Source organism: Austrofundulus limnaeus, unplaced genomic scaffold (genome assembly GCF_001266775.1).
Source record: "Austrofundulus limnaeus strain Quisiro unplaced genomic scaffold, Austrofundulus_limnaeus-1.0 Scaffold0, whole genome shotgun sequence".
Classification (NCBI taxonomy): domain Eukaryota; kingdom Metazoa; phylum Chordata; class Actinopteri; order Cyprinodontiformes; family Rivulidae; genus Austrofundulus; species Austrofundulus limnaeus.
In genome coordinates this window covers 5,780,410-5,797,339 of record NW_013952402.1, presented here as the reverse complement: position 1 = coordinate 5,797,339, position 16,930 = coordinate 5,780,410, and the positions used below count along the sequence as shown (strand labels likewise).

At 42.3% G+C, this 16,930-nt stretch overlaps 2 protein-coding genes across 2 annotated transcripts in view; one reads left to right on the top strand and one right to left on the bottom strand.

The window, feature by feature from the left end:
* Positions 1-12,226, top strand: part of arid5b (AT-rich interaction domain 5B) — a 98,677-nt gene extending 86,451 nt beyond the window's left edge. The window contains exons 9-10 of the mRNA XM_014031527.1: positions 7,777-7,978; positions 8,141-12,226. Coding sequence (XP_013886981.1) covers positions 7,777-7,978; positions 8,141-10,135 — 2,197 coding nt within the window. The 3' untranslated portion in view covers positions 10,136-12,226. The remainder of the gene's footprint in view (positions 1-7,776; positions 7,979-8,140) is intronic.
* Positions 12,227-14,213: 1,987 nt separating this feature from the next.
* Positions 14,214-16,930, bottom strand: part of rtkn2 (rhotekin 2) — a 5,696-nt gene continuing 2,979 nt past the window's right edge. The window contains exons 7-12 of the mRNA XM_014031410.1: positions 16,743-16,837; positions 16,363-16,469; positions 16,129-16,260; positions 15,857-16,025; positions 15,594-15,701; positions 14,214-15,271 (exon numbers count right to left, since the gene is read on the bottom strand). Coding sequence (XP_013886864.1) covers positions 14,580-15,271; positions 15,594-15,701; positions 15,857-16,025; positions 16,129-16,260; positions 16,363-16,469; positions 16,743-16,837 — 1,303 coding nt within the window. The 3' untranslated portion in view covers positions 14,214-14,579. The remainder of the gene's footprint in view (positions 15,272-15,593; positions 15,702-15,856; positions 16,026-16,128; positions 16,261-16,362; positions 16,470-16,742; positions 16,838-16,930) is intronic.

Below are 16,930 nucleotides of genomic sequence, written 5' to 3'. Positions count from 1 at the left end.
CCCTCTGGCTGTTGCAGGTTCATGCATCAGCACAGCGCAGGCACACACACACACACACACACACAAACACACACACATACACACACACAAACAAGCACACATACCTGGCAGTAACACAGCAAAGATGCCAGCAGTGCCGTATGAGGGAGCGAAGCAGTTTCAGATTGTGTCAAGATCGCATGCTGTAAGTGAATTTGCAAGCTCAGGCAGCGATTGGAGTGGCTTTTCCCAGAAATCTGCAAAACCGTRGCTTTGCGGAAGTGTTTTGTTTAGCGTTTAGTACTTTTCGACAGGCTGATGAAATGACTAAATGTTCTTTTATGCCTCAAAAAGAACTTTATCAAAGTCAGACCTGCATGCTGGTTGACAGAACTGATAATACACAGTTGGGAGGGAGGTATTATGTATATTTTCCAGACACRTATTTCAATTCAATACCACAGTCAACTGTTACCTTCAGTTGTTATGAAAAAAGCTGTATATATCAAAAATAAATTAGATTTTGCATCATAGCCATATCTAAACATCTTGAAATTGGCCTCTGTCTCTTTAAGAGCCTCCTACCGTTTCTGACACTCCCAGTTCATCACGTCTTCACAACAACACTTCATGCCGTTTACAACCTTTCATAGGAGCGTTTTATTTTGTTGTAAAAAAAAAAAGAAGCAACATATTTTTCTAATATTTCTGGCCACTTGTCTGGTGGAGCTGCATGGGGGAGGGGTGCTCTGTGGGGCGGAGGCTCGGCTGCAGACTGAGCTCTAGGGAGGAGCTTTTTGCAAAAAGGCGGTGCTTTGTACCAGCAGCTCCACATGGCTACCACAGGAAATTCATGGATTTCTTATGCATGACTGAAGCAAAGCAACACCCTGGTTATGTTTTTGATGACAGAATGACACTATAATGTAGTTATAATAGTTAAAAAATAGATTTTGCATAATATACCCTGCCCCCTTTAAGAAGAATTTAAACTCACTGCAGAAGTCGGGCTTTGTTTTCATTTTTGTGGGTAATAAATCACCATGAAATCATGTTTTAGAAGCTATATTGTTCTTCAAGCGTAAGGTGTAAGTCGGGTTGTAGAAACGGAGGCGAGGTTGGATAAAATTCGCATGGGAAGTGCTGAGGTGTGACTGCTGCTGCGCTGGCCTTTCCCTCTCCAGCCACCGTGAAGAAGTGGCTGAGAGAAAATAATGCTGAATCAATACAAAGCAATAATATCCACACACTGCAGTGAATATCAGGCTGACACGGAGAAGGTGTACGGGGGTGGGTGGGGGGGCGGGTACGTGCATGAGGGAGAGATCAGCTGAATTTGAGCAAGTTTCCCATTCGRAGGGGAATAATTTTAGCTGAGCCTCGGTGTTCGGACTGCTCCGAGGGCAATTAGCTGCAATGTATTAACTCAGCAAACACGGCCATTCTCTCTGCATGATGAATGAGGCTGTTTGTGSGCTCGCTCAAGTGTGTGTTTGTTCCCCAGAGGCGTCTTTGTTTCCACCTTTAATCATTAGTCAATGTGCTACAGAAAAAACATATTTCACAAGCAAATAAAATAAATAAAAATGTACTAACGGGAACGGCTCCTGTGTTTCAGGGCTCTCTTTGAAGGATACCGTCGGACTTGAATCAGTGCAAAGTTCAACTCAAAGCTCAARCTCTCTGCAGCTAATGAGGGGAACAAAGGAAACAATAAATCAAGACATAATTCCTTTCAATTAAGCAGAGATTCTTGGGTGTCTGTGTTATTTGGGTTAAAGACCGCGACTATCCACAAGCATTCAGCTCTCTTTTTAAATTATACACATTATYCCTTTACAGCCCTAATGGTAAAATCACATAAAATGGTTTCCTAGGAGATGTTATTGTGAAAGATGGAGCCAAGGGCGTAATCACTATATTTATGCTGTCCAGGAGCAGGCAGTAATCACTAGTAGAAATTGAGTTGCGTCGCTGGAATCGAGCAGGAGATAAGCTTGGTTAATTGTCATCTTCAAAGTTACTGTTGTTTAGTCACAGAGAGTCGTTCATTAGTAACACGGTGGGGTAAAAAAAAAACAAAGAAAAATCAATGCAGAAATGTCCAACTCAGAGTCTGCCGCCGTGGCTGCAAGTGGGGAAAAAAAGCTTTAATGATATTTATTTAAACTGTTTCCCGAGATTAGCTGTCAGGGCCCGGCGCTGTGAATTAAAAATGAGGTCATGAAAAAGATGGCATCAATAACCTTGAAATAGACTGCCTTTTGCTTCTGTGCTGTGCCATTTTCTCTGCTGCCCCCCCTCCACTTCTCTCTCTCTCTCTCTCTCTCTCCCGCTCCCTGCCTTGCACTTCATGCTGTTTCTTTCATTATACAGGTCAGCGCCTTTTAACAGCTCCTACATATTTAATCTCTCTGCTTCTGCTGCGTGATCTCTTGTTGCAGAAACACCACATTCCACTATCTGCTCGCTTCTGCCAGTTACAGATTTCTTTTTTTTAATACCTCGCCGTGCCTTGGCACTCTGATGTAATTGCACAACAGGATTGGCATCGAGGTGGGAGGGGGGGGGGGGTCTCCATAGCAACAGAGAAGCAATTTAGAATAATTTGCTATTTAAAAACTCCAAGGCTTTTTGAGCAACGGCAGACACTACAGACGAATTAAATCATTTCATCTTAAAAGTATTCGATGCTTGCCAGATGTACTGTACTGGCTTGTGAAATAGTCCCTGGCTCAGATCATGCAGATATCKGTTTCCTTTGTGACAGACGCACGCTTGTTCCAATTTTAGCTGACTAGATGTTTTATTGATTCAACCTTTTTATTCCTTCTGCTTCGTGTTGATGCTCCTCCGCGTTTTGCTAAAGCTCCTCTTTTAGTTATAAAAGCACATTGTTAGGAAAACCTTGTTTTTTTTAAAKGAAGAAAAATGATTTTACTTTAGGAATGATAATTAGTAGATTTTGTTCCTCCAGAATCGTGCACTCATCAGCATCTCTGCACTGCCCTTGCTGTTTTGCAGATGCATCAAATGTGCTGCATAACACTTTTTTGTGTGTGTGTGTGAACGCCGCAGCTCAAACAGATTTCAATTATTCCGTTCTCTCATCCTAAGAGCACAGGGATCATTGGATTGTAGCATCTCTTTCATGTCCTCTTTCTTTAGAAACAAGAGAGTGACAGCAGCAGAGCCAGGTTTTAATAAACAAGCAGAAATGTGTCAATATTGYAACAGAAAAAAAAATTAAAAGTAGGTGAGAGAGGATGTGGAGAGGAAGGTTGCGACACGAGAGCTTTTTGTTTTTGTTTCTGTCCGTCAGCATTCCTTAACACTATAAACAATGTCTCGACATGTCGTCCGGATCGAACGCCCGGCCAAATTCTTTGTATGTCGGTGACTCTACTGAATCTGGACTTTCGGCTACAGTGGGCCGGCTGCCAGAGAGCTGCATGTTCTTTACACCAAAATAGCAGGCAGCTATTTTAACCTCTGAGAGCTGGATGCTTTCTGCACGACAAATGCTTCATTGAGCGTTCAGTGAGTGGAAAAAAAATACTCTTTTTTTTTCTTGGAAGCAGTTAAACAAATCACAGTAATGTGTTAGTTCTTTATGTGGAATTTAATCAAATGCTTATAAATTATAGCACTCATGTGTGACAGGCAATCGACTGTATGAGAATCGGTTTAAGTCTGCGGCGATTAACAGCCATTTCGCCGTGGCGCGTTACGTTCAGGTCGTTGTAGCTGATATTTAAGCAGCGAAAGGAAGCAGGTTCCGTACGTTATTGGTGTTTTAATAGCCGAGCAGCTCGAACGTCCTGAGTGTTTTCTTTATTTTTACACAGTTGGTGCTCCCGGCTCACACCTGCCGCGCCAAACGTTTACTGGCGAGCGGCTGCGGCTAATGAGAGCAAACCCCTGGGGAACAGTAGAGGTCATTTTGAAATCTGGTATTTTCAGACTCGACAAAGGACTTAAGTTTTCGTACATTCCTGCACTGCCCTCCTGTTTTAACTGCATGAATGAGGGTCACCTCAAGTGGTTTGGCTTCGAGACAAAAGAGGAGCTTTTGAGGCATGAATCCAAAGCAGAGGGACCAGATACAATGTCTGTTTATCTCCCTGCTGGCATCTCATCGAAGGCGTTTTGTTTTCTCTTATAGCTGCCGTGATGCTTTAACCATCGCAGTTAAATTTAATAAAAATGTGACTTCTTGGAAAAAAGGCTCGTAAAAGTGAGCTTTCTGCCACCCCCCGGGGGGCTTGTCCACCAGCTCTTTAAATAGTTTCTTTTGCTTTTTTTATGCATGAAACACCTCTTGTGATTTTAATGCAGCACCAGCTAAAATTAATTTCAGCACGGATGGGTGGGAAATTGTTGAAATGGAACAGCCCGCAGGCTTTTTCCACTTATTTGGTGACTTAGGCACTTCTTGGATTGTAGCACTCTGCTTGTTCCTGTAACTCAAAACTCAGATGAGAGCAGCACATTGCTGGTAAAGTCACCTTGTTTTTGCCAAGTTGTCTTTTTATGTGCGTGTGTGTGTGTGTGGCGCAGTGTGTGTGTGAGCCATTATTTCAAAGAAGCAGCTCTGCTTAGCTGACGGTTACCCAGGGTATTACACATACTGTATATATTAAACTTTTAAACCACAGTCTTTACAAGCTATTAATATACTCTATTTTATTTTTATTTTTGATCTCTCACTGCATATTTTAATTGTTTCTAATTAACATAGAATGTGCTGCTTACACAACAACCAGGTGATATATTGGCAAGAGGTAAAGTTAAGTATTTATTGACCTCATAAAAACATTGCCTCCTTTGCCCTCACTTCCTGGAATCTGTCAGTGCAGCGTTCGCCCCCCAGTGGCTGACATGACTAACTACACCTGGCTTTCTCAGCTGCAGCTCAGGCTGCCAAGCTCAACTCCTTTCTCTGCCTTGGAGGAAATTGCTACTTATTCTGGTATTGTATCACAAGAGCTTATTATATCATGTTGCACAATCATGACTTAGTTATATGTGAACTGCTTGAAATTGCTCCAATCTGTCACAGTGAGGGCTTTATTATGGCTTTACTATTTTTGTTTGCTGTGTTTTCTTATATATATATATATATATATATATATATATGTGTGTGTGTGTGTGTGTGTGTGTGTGTGTGTAATGAAAAAATGGGAAAAGCAGTTATAGCCTTGTAACTTCAGCTTTTATTTATGACTGGATAAGCAACAAAACTGGCAAAAACAATAAAAGTAGGATAGAAATCAATCATATAATTTCACAAGCTGCAGTTCTTGACCTAAACGTCAAATTTTTGTTGGCAAAGCAAATAACTCTTGACGACAGAATCTTCCCAGGGCATTTTTTTTTTGTTTGTTTATTTTTCTGGTTTACATAACAACATAAGACTTTTTGTTTGAAACCATTTAAGTCCTCTGTAATTTTCCGGGATCAGTTCTTACATTAGACGGACTGGCAACAACACCMCCCCCCCCCCTCCTTCACCCCCTTTTTAACATTCCTTACAGCTGACCCGGGCCAAGTCAGCCAGCTTTTTCCCACAGATGATGCAGATAGTTACCAATGTACCCTGGTATATAAAAATATATTCTGTAATATTATTATTCTCTGGCTGCTTCAGCCATGTATTTATAGACCACAGATGCTTTTACTCATCTTGAAATAAACTGCAACATCATAACAGTAAAACATTTATAATCATTTTCATTTTTCAGCAATGATTTCTAAATATAGAAAACCTTCAAAGAACTTTAATACTTGCAATAATCTTGGAGACTTTGCTAAGATTTCATCACAGTAATCTTTATTGCTCATTAACAACGCCCCCTCCTCCACGCTCTTTTTTTTCCTTTCTCTGTTTGGTCTGTTCTCTTCTTTTTTTCCCCGCTCTTTCACAACCTTTTCGCTCTCTGTCTCTCCAATAAGTCACATTTAATAGTACATTTCCTTTCTTGGCCTGGGGCCTGGTGCCAGACCAGCTGTATGAAATGTAGTTTCACTGCTTTTCCTGCCAGCACTTTTGTTCAGAGAAGAAATAACAGAAAAAAAAATCCCACAGAGCCTCTTGAACTCTCAAAAGCTTTTTTTTTTCCCTTTTGAAGAGGCGAAACAGCTCTTGATTCATTGTTTGTTTTACCACCATGTCCCTTAAAAGGAATGGTGCAACTGTCTGTTGCTGTTTACATGAGAGGACCTTAGTTTTTTGCTTTTTTTTTTTTTTCATTTTTTTTTTTTCTCCTGACTGAAAAAGTCATGTTTCCGTGGGGCTTTCACAGATTGTTAGTCTATAAAAAGGGTTTGGACAGATCTTCAGAGGAACATACTGGAGTTTGTAGCTTTGTAATTCCTCACTTCTCATGGTTTCCTCTTCTAACAAGTTTCYTATTTCTGGTTCGGTGCCAATTTCCATTTTGTGCCGTGAGCAATAAAAGTCTAAAAGGTTCCCTTGTTGGTTTCTTTATGTCATTATTTTACACGTGGGTGTTATTACGTTATCCAGATCCTCATGTTCCCACATCATCACATATGGAAAACTGACTCGAAATTCATCCTGAAGAAAAATATTAGAAGTCATAATTTGTTTATTCTGCTTAATGCCTCGTGTCATTTAGTATAAATTTAATTAGGAATGAGAATGAAGAGCTATCGCTTTGTTTAAAAGCTCACACTCAGTTGCCATCTGAAAATATGTTTACCATCGCAGCAAATTTAAGGGCTTCTGTCTTTAATCATTTTTAATTTGTTGAAGTGGATTTTAAATGCTGCAGCGTTTCTTTAAAGCTGTTGATTTCAGTTCTTGCAAATATTTTCTCCCTTTTTCATTTCCCACCACAGTAACATTACACACCCACACATGCGTTTGGTTCCTTGGAGGTTAAAGTAATACCAAATGTGATCTTTTCTCAGCAGGGGATAACTCATTATTCACGCATGCACGCACGCACACACATTAGGTCTGGATTTCCCCCTAGCCCAGCTTAATGACAATACTGTATAACTGTTAATGCATTCCAGGTTTTAAAACAAGGAGGTTTAAAAGCAAAGTAAATAATACAACATGAGAGCATCTGGTTTTGGTTGATCAAAAAATGACAAAGAAATTTTATATATTTATATATATATTAATTCAAACTCTAGCAGATCATTCAAACCTGCCTGAGATATTGCATGAAATTGCTCATATCATTAATTTCAAGGTTTTTACCAATAATAATTCGGTCATTTTTCAACATAAGATTAGTTCACAACTCTGGCATGAAACATTGCACGTGAAAGGAATMGTTTATAATGAGAACCTGAATCTGGTGCAGGAAACTGGTCCAGTACTCASCCTTGAATTATTCACACACATAAAGATTATCACAGCGCTGCGGTCCATCCATCACACGTCATTCCAATGTTTWATTTATTTATTTTTTTCTAAAACCTGGTCACACCCTGGATATGATCTCATTATAAACAAGGAAGTTCCCTTAAAGCAGTTCTACATTCCTGAAATAAAAACATTGTTTATACTGCTTGTTGATTCTCTTACTGTTTAAATGAAATAACTGTACAATCGATCACAAAGTATAAATAATTAGACTGTATCTAAAATTCAKTTTATCAACCACAAAATATTCAACACAGATGAGATGCAGTTTTTTAATTTATTTAAAGTATTTCATAAGTAAAAAAAAAGGTTGTGTAATGGCAAAAGGATCTAACTGTGTCACCTGAATATGGCATAACTTCATGTTTTCATCGCCTGCGTCGTTGCTCCTTCAGGCTCCTCCTTCCTTACGAGAGGCACCTTAAAGGCGAGCAGGACATGCCCCTCCCCCTGACCAAACCCAGGAAGCAGGAGAGCAGCCAAGAGAAGGCATCTGCAGCTGGAGCCAAAACAAAAGCGGCTGGGGTTAAGAAACTGAAAGGCCCCAAGCCAGGGAGTAAAAAGGACAAAGGGGAAAYGAGACGAGAACAAACACAGGTCAGTTCCAACTGCTGCCTCATCACCACTCTTTCTGTCCCAGTTTTTTTTTTTTTTTTTTTKTGTTTGACTTTTGAAATTAGGACAAAAACATGGAAGTGTCTTGGTGGGTTCTATTTTCAGATTCAATGCTAACAGCTATGTTTTTTCTCTTTCAAGCAGGACTCAAAGGGGAAAGAAGTGAGTAATGAGCTCTCCATAGCTGTGAAAAAGGAGGCGTCTCTCCAAGATGAACCGATTGTAATYGAGGAGCAAGAGTTACATGTTACCCTGAAGAAGGAGGAGTCGTTGGCAGCGGAGCAGCCGTCCGCACTCGACTTCAGAGCCCCGCACGGTGATTTCTCCCTCCACACGGGGCCTGCTCCTCAACCCGAGTGGAGGCAAATCAGCGAGGCCCTCAAAGCCAAATTCGTCGGCGAACAGCAAACCGAAGGGCGTTTCATTCCGAAAAACCCTTATCTGCCTCACTGCTGGGATCAGAGCAAACCTGCCGGACACATCGCTCTGCCGGAGCACTTCTCTAAGGTCAAAGACTCCATTGAAAATCACGGCGGGAGAGTGGGCAAGGTGCTGCCCATGTGTAAGCAGCCGGACGAACAGTGTATAGACCTGAGCACAGATTCCTTCCCAGAGAAAGAGGACTTTGGTGTCATTAAGAAGGAGTCCRCCCAGGGCGTTGGACAGACCGCTGCCTACTGCAAAGCCAGCCAGGGGGTCATGTCTCCTTTGGCCAAAAAGAAGCTCCTCTCCCAAGTGTGCGATACCAACCATTACTCTTTCTCACTTCAGTCCCCTCTGCCCACAGCCACACCCTCCCTCCCGGTCCTATCGGTTTCAGAACGCGATCAAGAGAAGAGAAGAAGCGACGAGGAGGCGGCGAGACAGAAACGTAACGGTTTGTTGGACGGCGTCCCCGAGGTGGCACCCATATTCAGGCCTTCGGTCATCCAGCACGCCCAGAGCAGCAAGGCCCACCAGCAAAGCACCGGCGGACCGTCGGAGAGGAGCTCCGCCGGGGACTCGTCGGACACGTTCAGCTGCCGGGCAAGCCGTCCCCTTCAGCCTCAAGCCAGCGTGCCGTGGCAGCCGTACCTTCCGCGAACTCAAACCCAAGACGGCGTGGAAGCCACCGAGGAGAAGTTACTCCAAGGCCCGGCGGCTCAGTCCAGGAGCTACGCAGGCGACTGCTACTCCTCCCCTCACCTCCACAGTTTGTACAGACAAACCGAGAGCTGCCTGAGCCAAGAGAGGATGGCCGGCTTCAGCAGTGGAGAGCGGAGGGAGCACTACAGCAGGGAGTGCGAGGGCAGCCAGAGCTTCGCCTGTGGCGGCCTGGAGCAGGAGGGCTTGGCCTACAGGTCTCACTTCAGTGACAGGACTCAAACACACGGAGAGAACGGACAGGCCGAGGACGAGCCCAGAGACTTCACCGTTTCAAAACCTCTCTCGCAGAGGGTTTCCTCCTTCTCCAAGACCCCCTTCTGTGGTCTCTCCTATCCCATCATGCACCACGGTTTGGATTCCCATCCTAAAGCGTGCAGAGTTCCCCCAATGACAATCTCCCCGCCCAAACAGAGCTCCTCCGAGTCGTCACAGCCATTTTCCAGCCCCAAATCTTCAGGTGAATTGCCCCTCGGTAGTTCTGTTCGACCCAGTAAGCGGAGCCTGGTGGAGCCCGAGAGCGAAAGCCCTCCAGAGCGGAAAGTGCGCGTGGTGACACCTATCCACCCGGCCAGCACCATCCGACGCAGCGACCCGGAGGAGCTGAAACCCGCGGAGCCGGCCCTCGCCATTCACCTCAACAATCACCTACCAGAGGGCCACCCTACGACCTCCTTCCCCCTGCCCCACGCCGCACCCCTCTACGCTGGCATTTACCCACACGGTACCTTGGTGTCGCCCAGCGCCCAGGATGGATTCCAGCAGCATCCCGGACTGCAGTACTTGAAAAGCCAGTCGGCCGTGTCTCCCCTCGTGCCCTCGTTCGCCCTCCAATCCATGATCCTCCACAGGCACCTGTACCCCTCCAGCCCGCACCCCTTCTACAGACAGCCGGGCGGGGCGCCCTTATGCGGAGACCTGTTGCCCCACCTCTACCCTCTCTCCCCCCTCCCCCCACCTCAGCTGTCGTCGGTACACCCCAGCACCAGACTGTGAGGGACACAAAAACTGCTTCATTTCACCTTCAAAGCATAAAAACTGTTCTTTTTTTTTGTCCTTCTTTGTCGAGGACAAAATACTGATCATAACTGAACTTGATGAATTCGTCACTTGGGCAGAAAATTCCTTTTTTTTTTTGCGTATGCCTTTGTTTATATACTTTGCACTGTTTTGTATTTGTATCACCACTTACTGTACCTGTTTTGTTTTATGTCGTCGTTGCTTTTGTATCCCTATTTGCACAAAGCTCACGTGTATATGCTCACAGATCATTTTTGCCGCTCTCGGGTGACCACGAGTCAGGTCGTTGCTCTGGATGTGCGAAAAGTGGAGGGCAACAGAGAAAAGCCATTTGTTTACTGTGTCTGAGGGCTAAACTTTTGTTGCCTAAAAACACTACAAGTAACACGACAATGAAACCGAAATAGCTCATAGATGTGTGTCGATAATTGCAAACAGCTGATAAAGACGGTATTACTGTTCAGGCWGCCAGGGGCGTTGTGTGTCTGTTTACGTGTCTCCACGATGAACTCGGCTTGTTTTTGTGCCACAGTGAATCCATTTGGACTGATTGGAATAAATGTTAAAACTCAATGTGGTGCTGCTTAACACGAGTAGTTTCATCCTAACATGCAGAGGTGCTGCGTATGACAGATGTACTGTAGACCCACTCGTGACTCAGTTCAGGTTTGTATTTGTTACGTCCTTTCAGATCTACACATAAGTTGACGAACCATGAATGTGTGTTTGCTCAGAGGTGAAAAAAAAAGAAGCTGGGATCATTTTTACTTTCTAAAACCGAGAGTAAATTAACCTCCGAAACATTTTGTGATGAGTAGACTGTTGCGGCTTGTTTTTGTCTGTTGAACCAGCATAATGAAGCAGCCGTCTGCTGTGGAATGCTCACCACAAAAAAAAAAAAAAAAAGGGGGAAAAAAATCAGCATTTGATCTTTTTTTTGTTGTTCTTTGCTTGAAAAGCTCTTTTCTTCTCTTATCCAGCTCCCTAAAAAAAGATTCATTATATGATTTGATAGGAATGTTGTCACTTAGGAAATAACTGCTTTGCAAATATCTGTGCCTTTCACGGTCTTGGATTAGAGTTAGCACTACACTCATTAAGGTTATTTCTCAGTAGCAGGGTAGGAATGTCAATATTACTGTCACTYGTGTGTCAAATGCAGTGCACAGAAGAAAAAAAAAACTATATGGCACACTGTAAAGACACCAGACCTAAAAGGTTTTAAAAATATAAAGAAACTACAACTTATTTTTTGTGCTTAAAAAAAAGTTAACCGCCCAGCTCAACCGTATCAATGCAAATAATAATAATAATAATAATACATATTTAGCGACAGCTGATAAAGACACGGGTCTGGTGTCTGTCTCTGCAGGACATGTGCACTGCAGTGATGAAAAGGTACCAAACGCTATAAATTTTGCCTACCGTGCTCCATATAGCCTGAGGTGGAAAGACAACACCTGCGTTGGCTTTTACAACCACTATAATTGGAGTCCAGTGTAGCTGAAATACACGGTGAACATTTCTAGTGTTTCAAAAGAAGAAGAAAAAARGCAGTGAGGTTTTACTGAATGCCTAAAGACATTCATTTCTGATTAAGTACTGTACCTCGCTGTGTAGGTAAAAACTGGCTTTTAGTGCTGGCTTCTGTACAGAACATTCATACGGGATCAACTCATGGTAAATCTCTTCTTTGTCTTATTTTCTCTGTAAATAGCACTGTAGATAGGACTGCGTGGTTATATAAACTGTTATAATCTGTAAATAATTAAAGAAAAAAAGACATTATAAAAATCGGTTATACAAACTAGCTATGTCTTTATTTGCTCTGTTTCACGTGAGGCTCAATCAAACACTACAAATTTAAGAATTAGTATCTTTAGTTTTTTTTTATTATTCGTTTCATTTCATTTTTATGTTGTCTCCATTAATGTGCATTCTGAAACTGTTTTTGATACCATAGCCATCTGTTTACCAATCATCCAGCTGGCGTGCAAGACAAAAAGAAAAAAAAATAGACATTTTGTACGATATGACCTGTATATTTAATTAAAATATTTTACTATACTCGTTTCTTCAGTTGTGTTTTTAACTGCACATGACACCATTGTGCCAATGTCAATGTAATGTTCTTTTTTCCCCCCCCTTCCTCCCTGAGTAAATGCAGTGTGAATGAGGTTTTATTAYTGTAATACTATTATGTGACTATGAGATTCTATGCGCCTTAATCTTCACAACAGGCCACTTCTGGGCTGGAAGCCAGAGAAGCCTCACCCGTGTTTGCTGCAGTGGAGAAATGTGCCAGTGCATGTTGTATCTCTGGGATGTGAACCGGGCTGCAATAAAAAGCAACGCTTTGACTTTTATTGCCACCCTCTGGTAAACTTTTAACATGAAAAATATTCAGAAATACTTCCAAGCTCAGCAAAAAAATAATAATAAAGTGGCCTCACCAGGGTGGAAAGTAGGTCATTTTATTGCAGCTCAGCTATAAAAAAAAAAAAAAGTGCGCTTCTGAGAAATAGAAGAAATTGCACTTTAGAGAAACAATAACTACATATTATTTATACATTGCACTAAAATGCAGTACAAGGACAACATTAATATTTGTCAACTTACTGGTACAAAAACAATAAGTATAAAAATGATATGGCTGTAAATAATAAACACAAATCTACAAGATGGAGTCGATCTTTTAAAAAAAGATCCTTGTACAATTTTATTTTTAAAATAAATTTTTCAAAGCTGCAGTAAAATTTCTAAAACATTTTTTAATCATTCTTTCAAACCAAAATGAAAACAGTCAGTTTGAGGTCATTTAATCCTTCACTATAGAAGAAAAACAACTCTACACCTCCTCCAAGGCTTAAACTAAACCCTCCACTCGAATCTACATCTACCTTCCTAAAATTAAATCCAGTTTGTAGGACAACATGAGAGAAAAAATAAAAATAAACAGCTACTGTAGCTTGCACCACATTGCTTCATCCGGTCAGGTAATTTCAAAGAAAAGCAGCAAAAACCTAATGTTTACTTTGCTGAGAGTAATTATGACCATTCTTCAACACAATACCATTAAGTGGCTGAAATATTTAGTTGCAAGCAGTGCTGGCTGTGTTCTAAACAAACACACAAGGGCATTCATTATTTAGGCCACTCAAAAGACCCATTCATTCAATTATGTTCAGAGCATTTATTGGCTGCTATGTTAAATTATATTAGACATACTGTGGAGCCACTAAAAAACAAGGTCACTCTATTAAAAGACCTCTGGGGAGGAGGGGATAGAGAAGTCACATTAGTGCTTACAATTGCTCCCAAAATTGTGTTTCTTTAAAATGAGCTATAGTGGTCATAAAGTTGTCACAGTAAGTGGAATATGTCAATAGTTCCTAAAGTAATGACGCACACATGGATCAATTCTAATTTAAGTGCTTCTGCAGGAGCGCTTTCTTTCAGTTTAACTTCCAGTGGCAGAGAAAAGAAGCCTTTCTGTTTGAGACGGACTGATAATGGTGCTGAAGGCRGTGTGGGTTACCTGCACATTAAAACTTTACAAAGGCTTTAGACAGATGGAGACTAGGCAGTTCTGTTTTAAAGAAGACGTATCGTGCTTTTACATCTTTCTTTGTCTACATTTAAATCATTCAGTTGGAGTCTGTGTAAAGTGGAACTGCAATGCTTTGGTCTGATTTCCTCCTTATTGTAACTCCACAAGCCCCTCTTTCACCTCTTTTCTGAGGTGTGTCTCAGATTGACTCGTTTTGAGGCTGTCTCTTTAAATCCAAGGCGCTTCATGTCCATTCCAGACTGGTCCATTCTAGCTTGATAGAGGGGTTTACGACTTTATAGCAGCACAGAATTTTTTTTTTTAGAAATTATTTAAAATAATTGTCCATCCAGACTTACATGTTGGAGCCAGAGGAGAATGAAGATGACTAAATTGTAGTTGGTACAGACCTTATTTTGCAGTTCTGTTGCAAATAATGTGATGTAATAGTTCTTCAGAAAGAGTCATAGACAAAAGAGAAAACTGAACTGGTTGAAAAATATGAATCAAACAGAATATAGAGATATCTACCAGGCACCTGGAGAGATTAAATTCTAATTTTCTGCACTCCTAAAGACTCCAAGTACACAACAAAATGCATTTAACTGCTAAAATAGTGGATTTTGCTCAATTTGTCCCCTTAAAACTTCTGCATTCAACTTTATACACGTGTAAAAATATGTTTCCATCTTGTTCTTGACTCTAAAGCTGATAAAATGATAATGAAGTATTTATCTGTACTTGCAGTTGTTTTTACTGAGGTACAGTTAAGTGATTTTATTATTTGGCTCAGTTAATAATAAAAAAACAATATGTAGTAAATCATGTTAGTGGTAGTTAAGACAAATATAGAACTGGTTAATGTTGAGGCTACAGGGCTTTAAGGTTCATTCTCTCTCTGAAAGACTTCCTTAGTTTGCTGCGCGGCGCAGGAGCAGGCCCTGGACCTGGACCACTACAGGCTCTGAAAAACCCACCCTCAGCTGTTTCCTCAGACGTCTGAAGGTCGGGGTCCTCGTGGTCGAGCGGTTTGAGCGAAGGCTGGGGAGGACCCTGCGGGTGGATGTCGAGGACGGCCAGCGGAGCGTTCCTTCTGGTGGCCCCGCCTCCGGCGTTGTTCCTCTGGAGCTGCTGGATGATGGCAGAGAACTTGGCGTCGAGAGACGGACGGCCCGTCTTGGACCTCGYGGCTGGACGCGAAGCGCAGGCGGCCGGGTTCTCCTTCTCCCGGGACGGGGGAGGAGCGGGGAGTGGGGGTTTGGGCGGACGGGCAGGGGGAGCGGACGGCTTGGCGTCGGACGGCGGGGGCGGAGCTCGCCGCTTCTTGCTGCTGAGGGGCGTGGAGCTGGCGGGGCGGCTGGGGCTCGAGCGAGGGGTGGAGGTGTTGCTCTGGGACAGAACGCTCCTCTCCACCACCACTGAACGGGACCCGTCAAAAAGAGAGGACCAGTTGGGGACCTCCCTCCTCTCCTCCTGACCTATAAGGAAGTGGCCATCTGTATCCTCAATTTTACTGTGAATGATATCTGTAATGCTCTCGAACCTGCTGGGAGAGCTTATACCTGCAAGAAACAGGAAATGGGAAACTAAATTAAATGCAAACTAAAAAATAATAATAAATTACTGTTTTTTTTATGATCCAAACTGTTAGATGAAGCTAAAAAAACAACTCAAAAAGGACACAAAAGCATATTTCTAGTTTCTAATTTGCATGTAAAAGGATTTTATTTGCATGCATCACCATTGGAATGAGACATTTTGTGCATAGCTAATAGGATATTTTATGTCTTATTTGCATGAGGTTTTTTTTTCTTTTAATTAAATACAAATCCTGTAAAACCTTCAACAATAGAGAGCGAATTATACTTTTATCATTTCACTCACTGAGATCGTTGTAAACAGAGTCGGCCTGCTTGGTGAGAAAAAGAGATGGTTTTCGTGGCGACAGGACCTCGATGTTCATTAGCTGGTCGCAGCAGTGCAGCCACTGGCCTGGTCGTAAACAATGATGGACATGAGACACTGAGAAAGCTTATATTGTCCATCCCTGCTGAGAGGACATTCGCTAAATATGGACACTCTTCCACATACGATCCAATCTGTTATGGTTCAGTTTCGTTTTAAAAATACTCATAAAAAACACTTACTCTGGTCATAGAGATGCTGTTTGAAGGCGTCCAGCCAGCTGTCCAGCTCGTCTCCGCTGTCTGCGATGAAGACAACGGTCTGAGATCCCTCAGGTGAAGGGTTGATGATGGACAGAGTCTTGGATTTGAGGCCCGCTGACTTTTTGCTCAACACGTGGATCCTGGTCTCCTGTAAAAACAACATCCGTGACGTGTGAGCTGAAAATCAAATTACATATTAATAATTGCAAAAACTGAATGCACTTTTCTGCTTACGATCCTCTCTCTCTCACCTTATTGACGGGGACTTTAAAAGCGGGCGGCACTTTAGCATCAATTTCCTCTGGGGTGAAGTAGCAGGACAAAAAGCCGGCGCTCAGCACACAGAACAGGCTGCAGCAGCGGCTCATCCCCTCCACGCTTTGCTGAAAATCAGCAAAGAAAAAAAAAAAAAAACAGAGTGACATGATCTAAACCGGAAAAAGGACTGTGGAAATACGCAGTGATAATAAAAGCTGCCAGCGCACCTTCTGACTCAAATAGCCACTCATCATGCTCTGCGTCATACATGTCGGCTGCACGACGAACCGGCAGCAGAGGTTGCCGTAAAGAGGAAGCCACGACGACCATTCAGCTGGAAGGACAAAGAGCGGAAGAGATTAGAAAAGACAATAAAAGGAGGTCTGCAACTTTCTGTACTATAGTGTGAACATTAATGGATCACAGTCCAAATTCATCATAAATGAAGAACTTTTCAACAAGCACTTTACACCTATTTATGTTTCTTGTTTACTTTTAGTTCAGTTCTACTGCTGTAAAATAATCTATCTTCAGAAGCGAGTAAATTTATGAGCTCAAAAACACAACCTCTCTATTACCYAAGATAACACACTTTGTTGTTTCTTACCGTCTTGGTAGACGATGAGGGAGTGAGACTGAAAGTTGCCGTCAGCGTCAGGCAGACCCAGTGTTGTGTAGGCCAGCAGGCTGTATTTGGCTCCACTGGTTACAAATAGGCACAGGTATATAAGGTTTAAGATTTTACAGGCATCGGACTTAATTTTTATTTAACTATATATATATATATATATATAT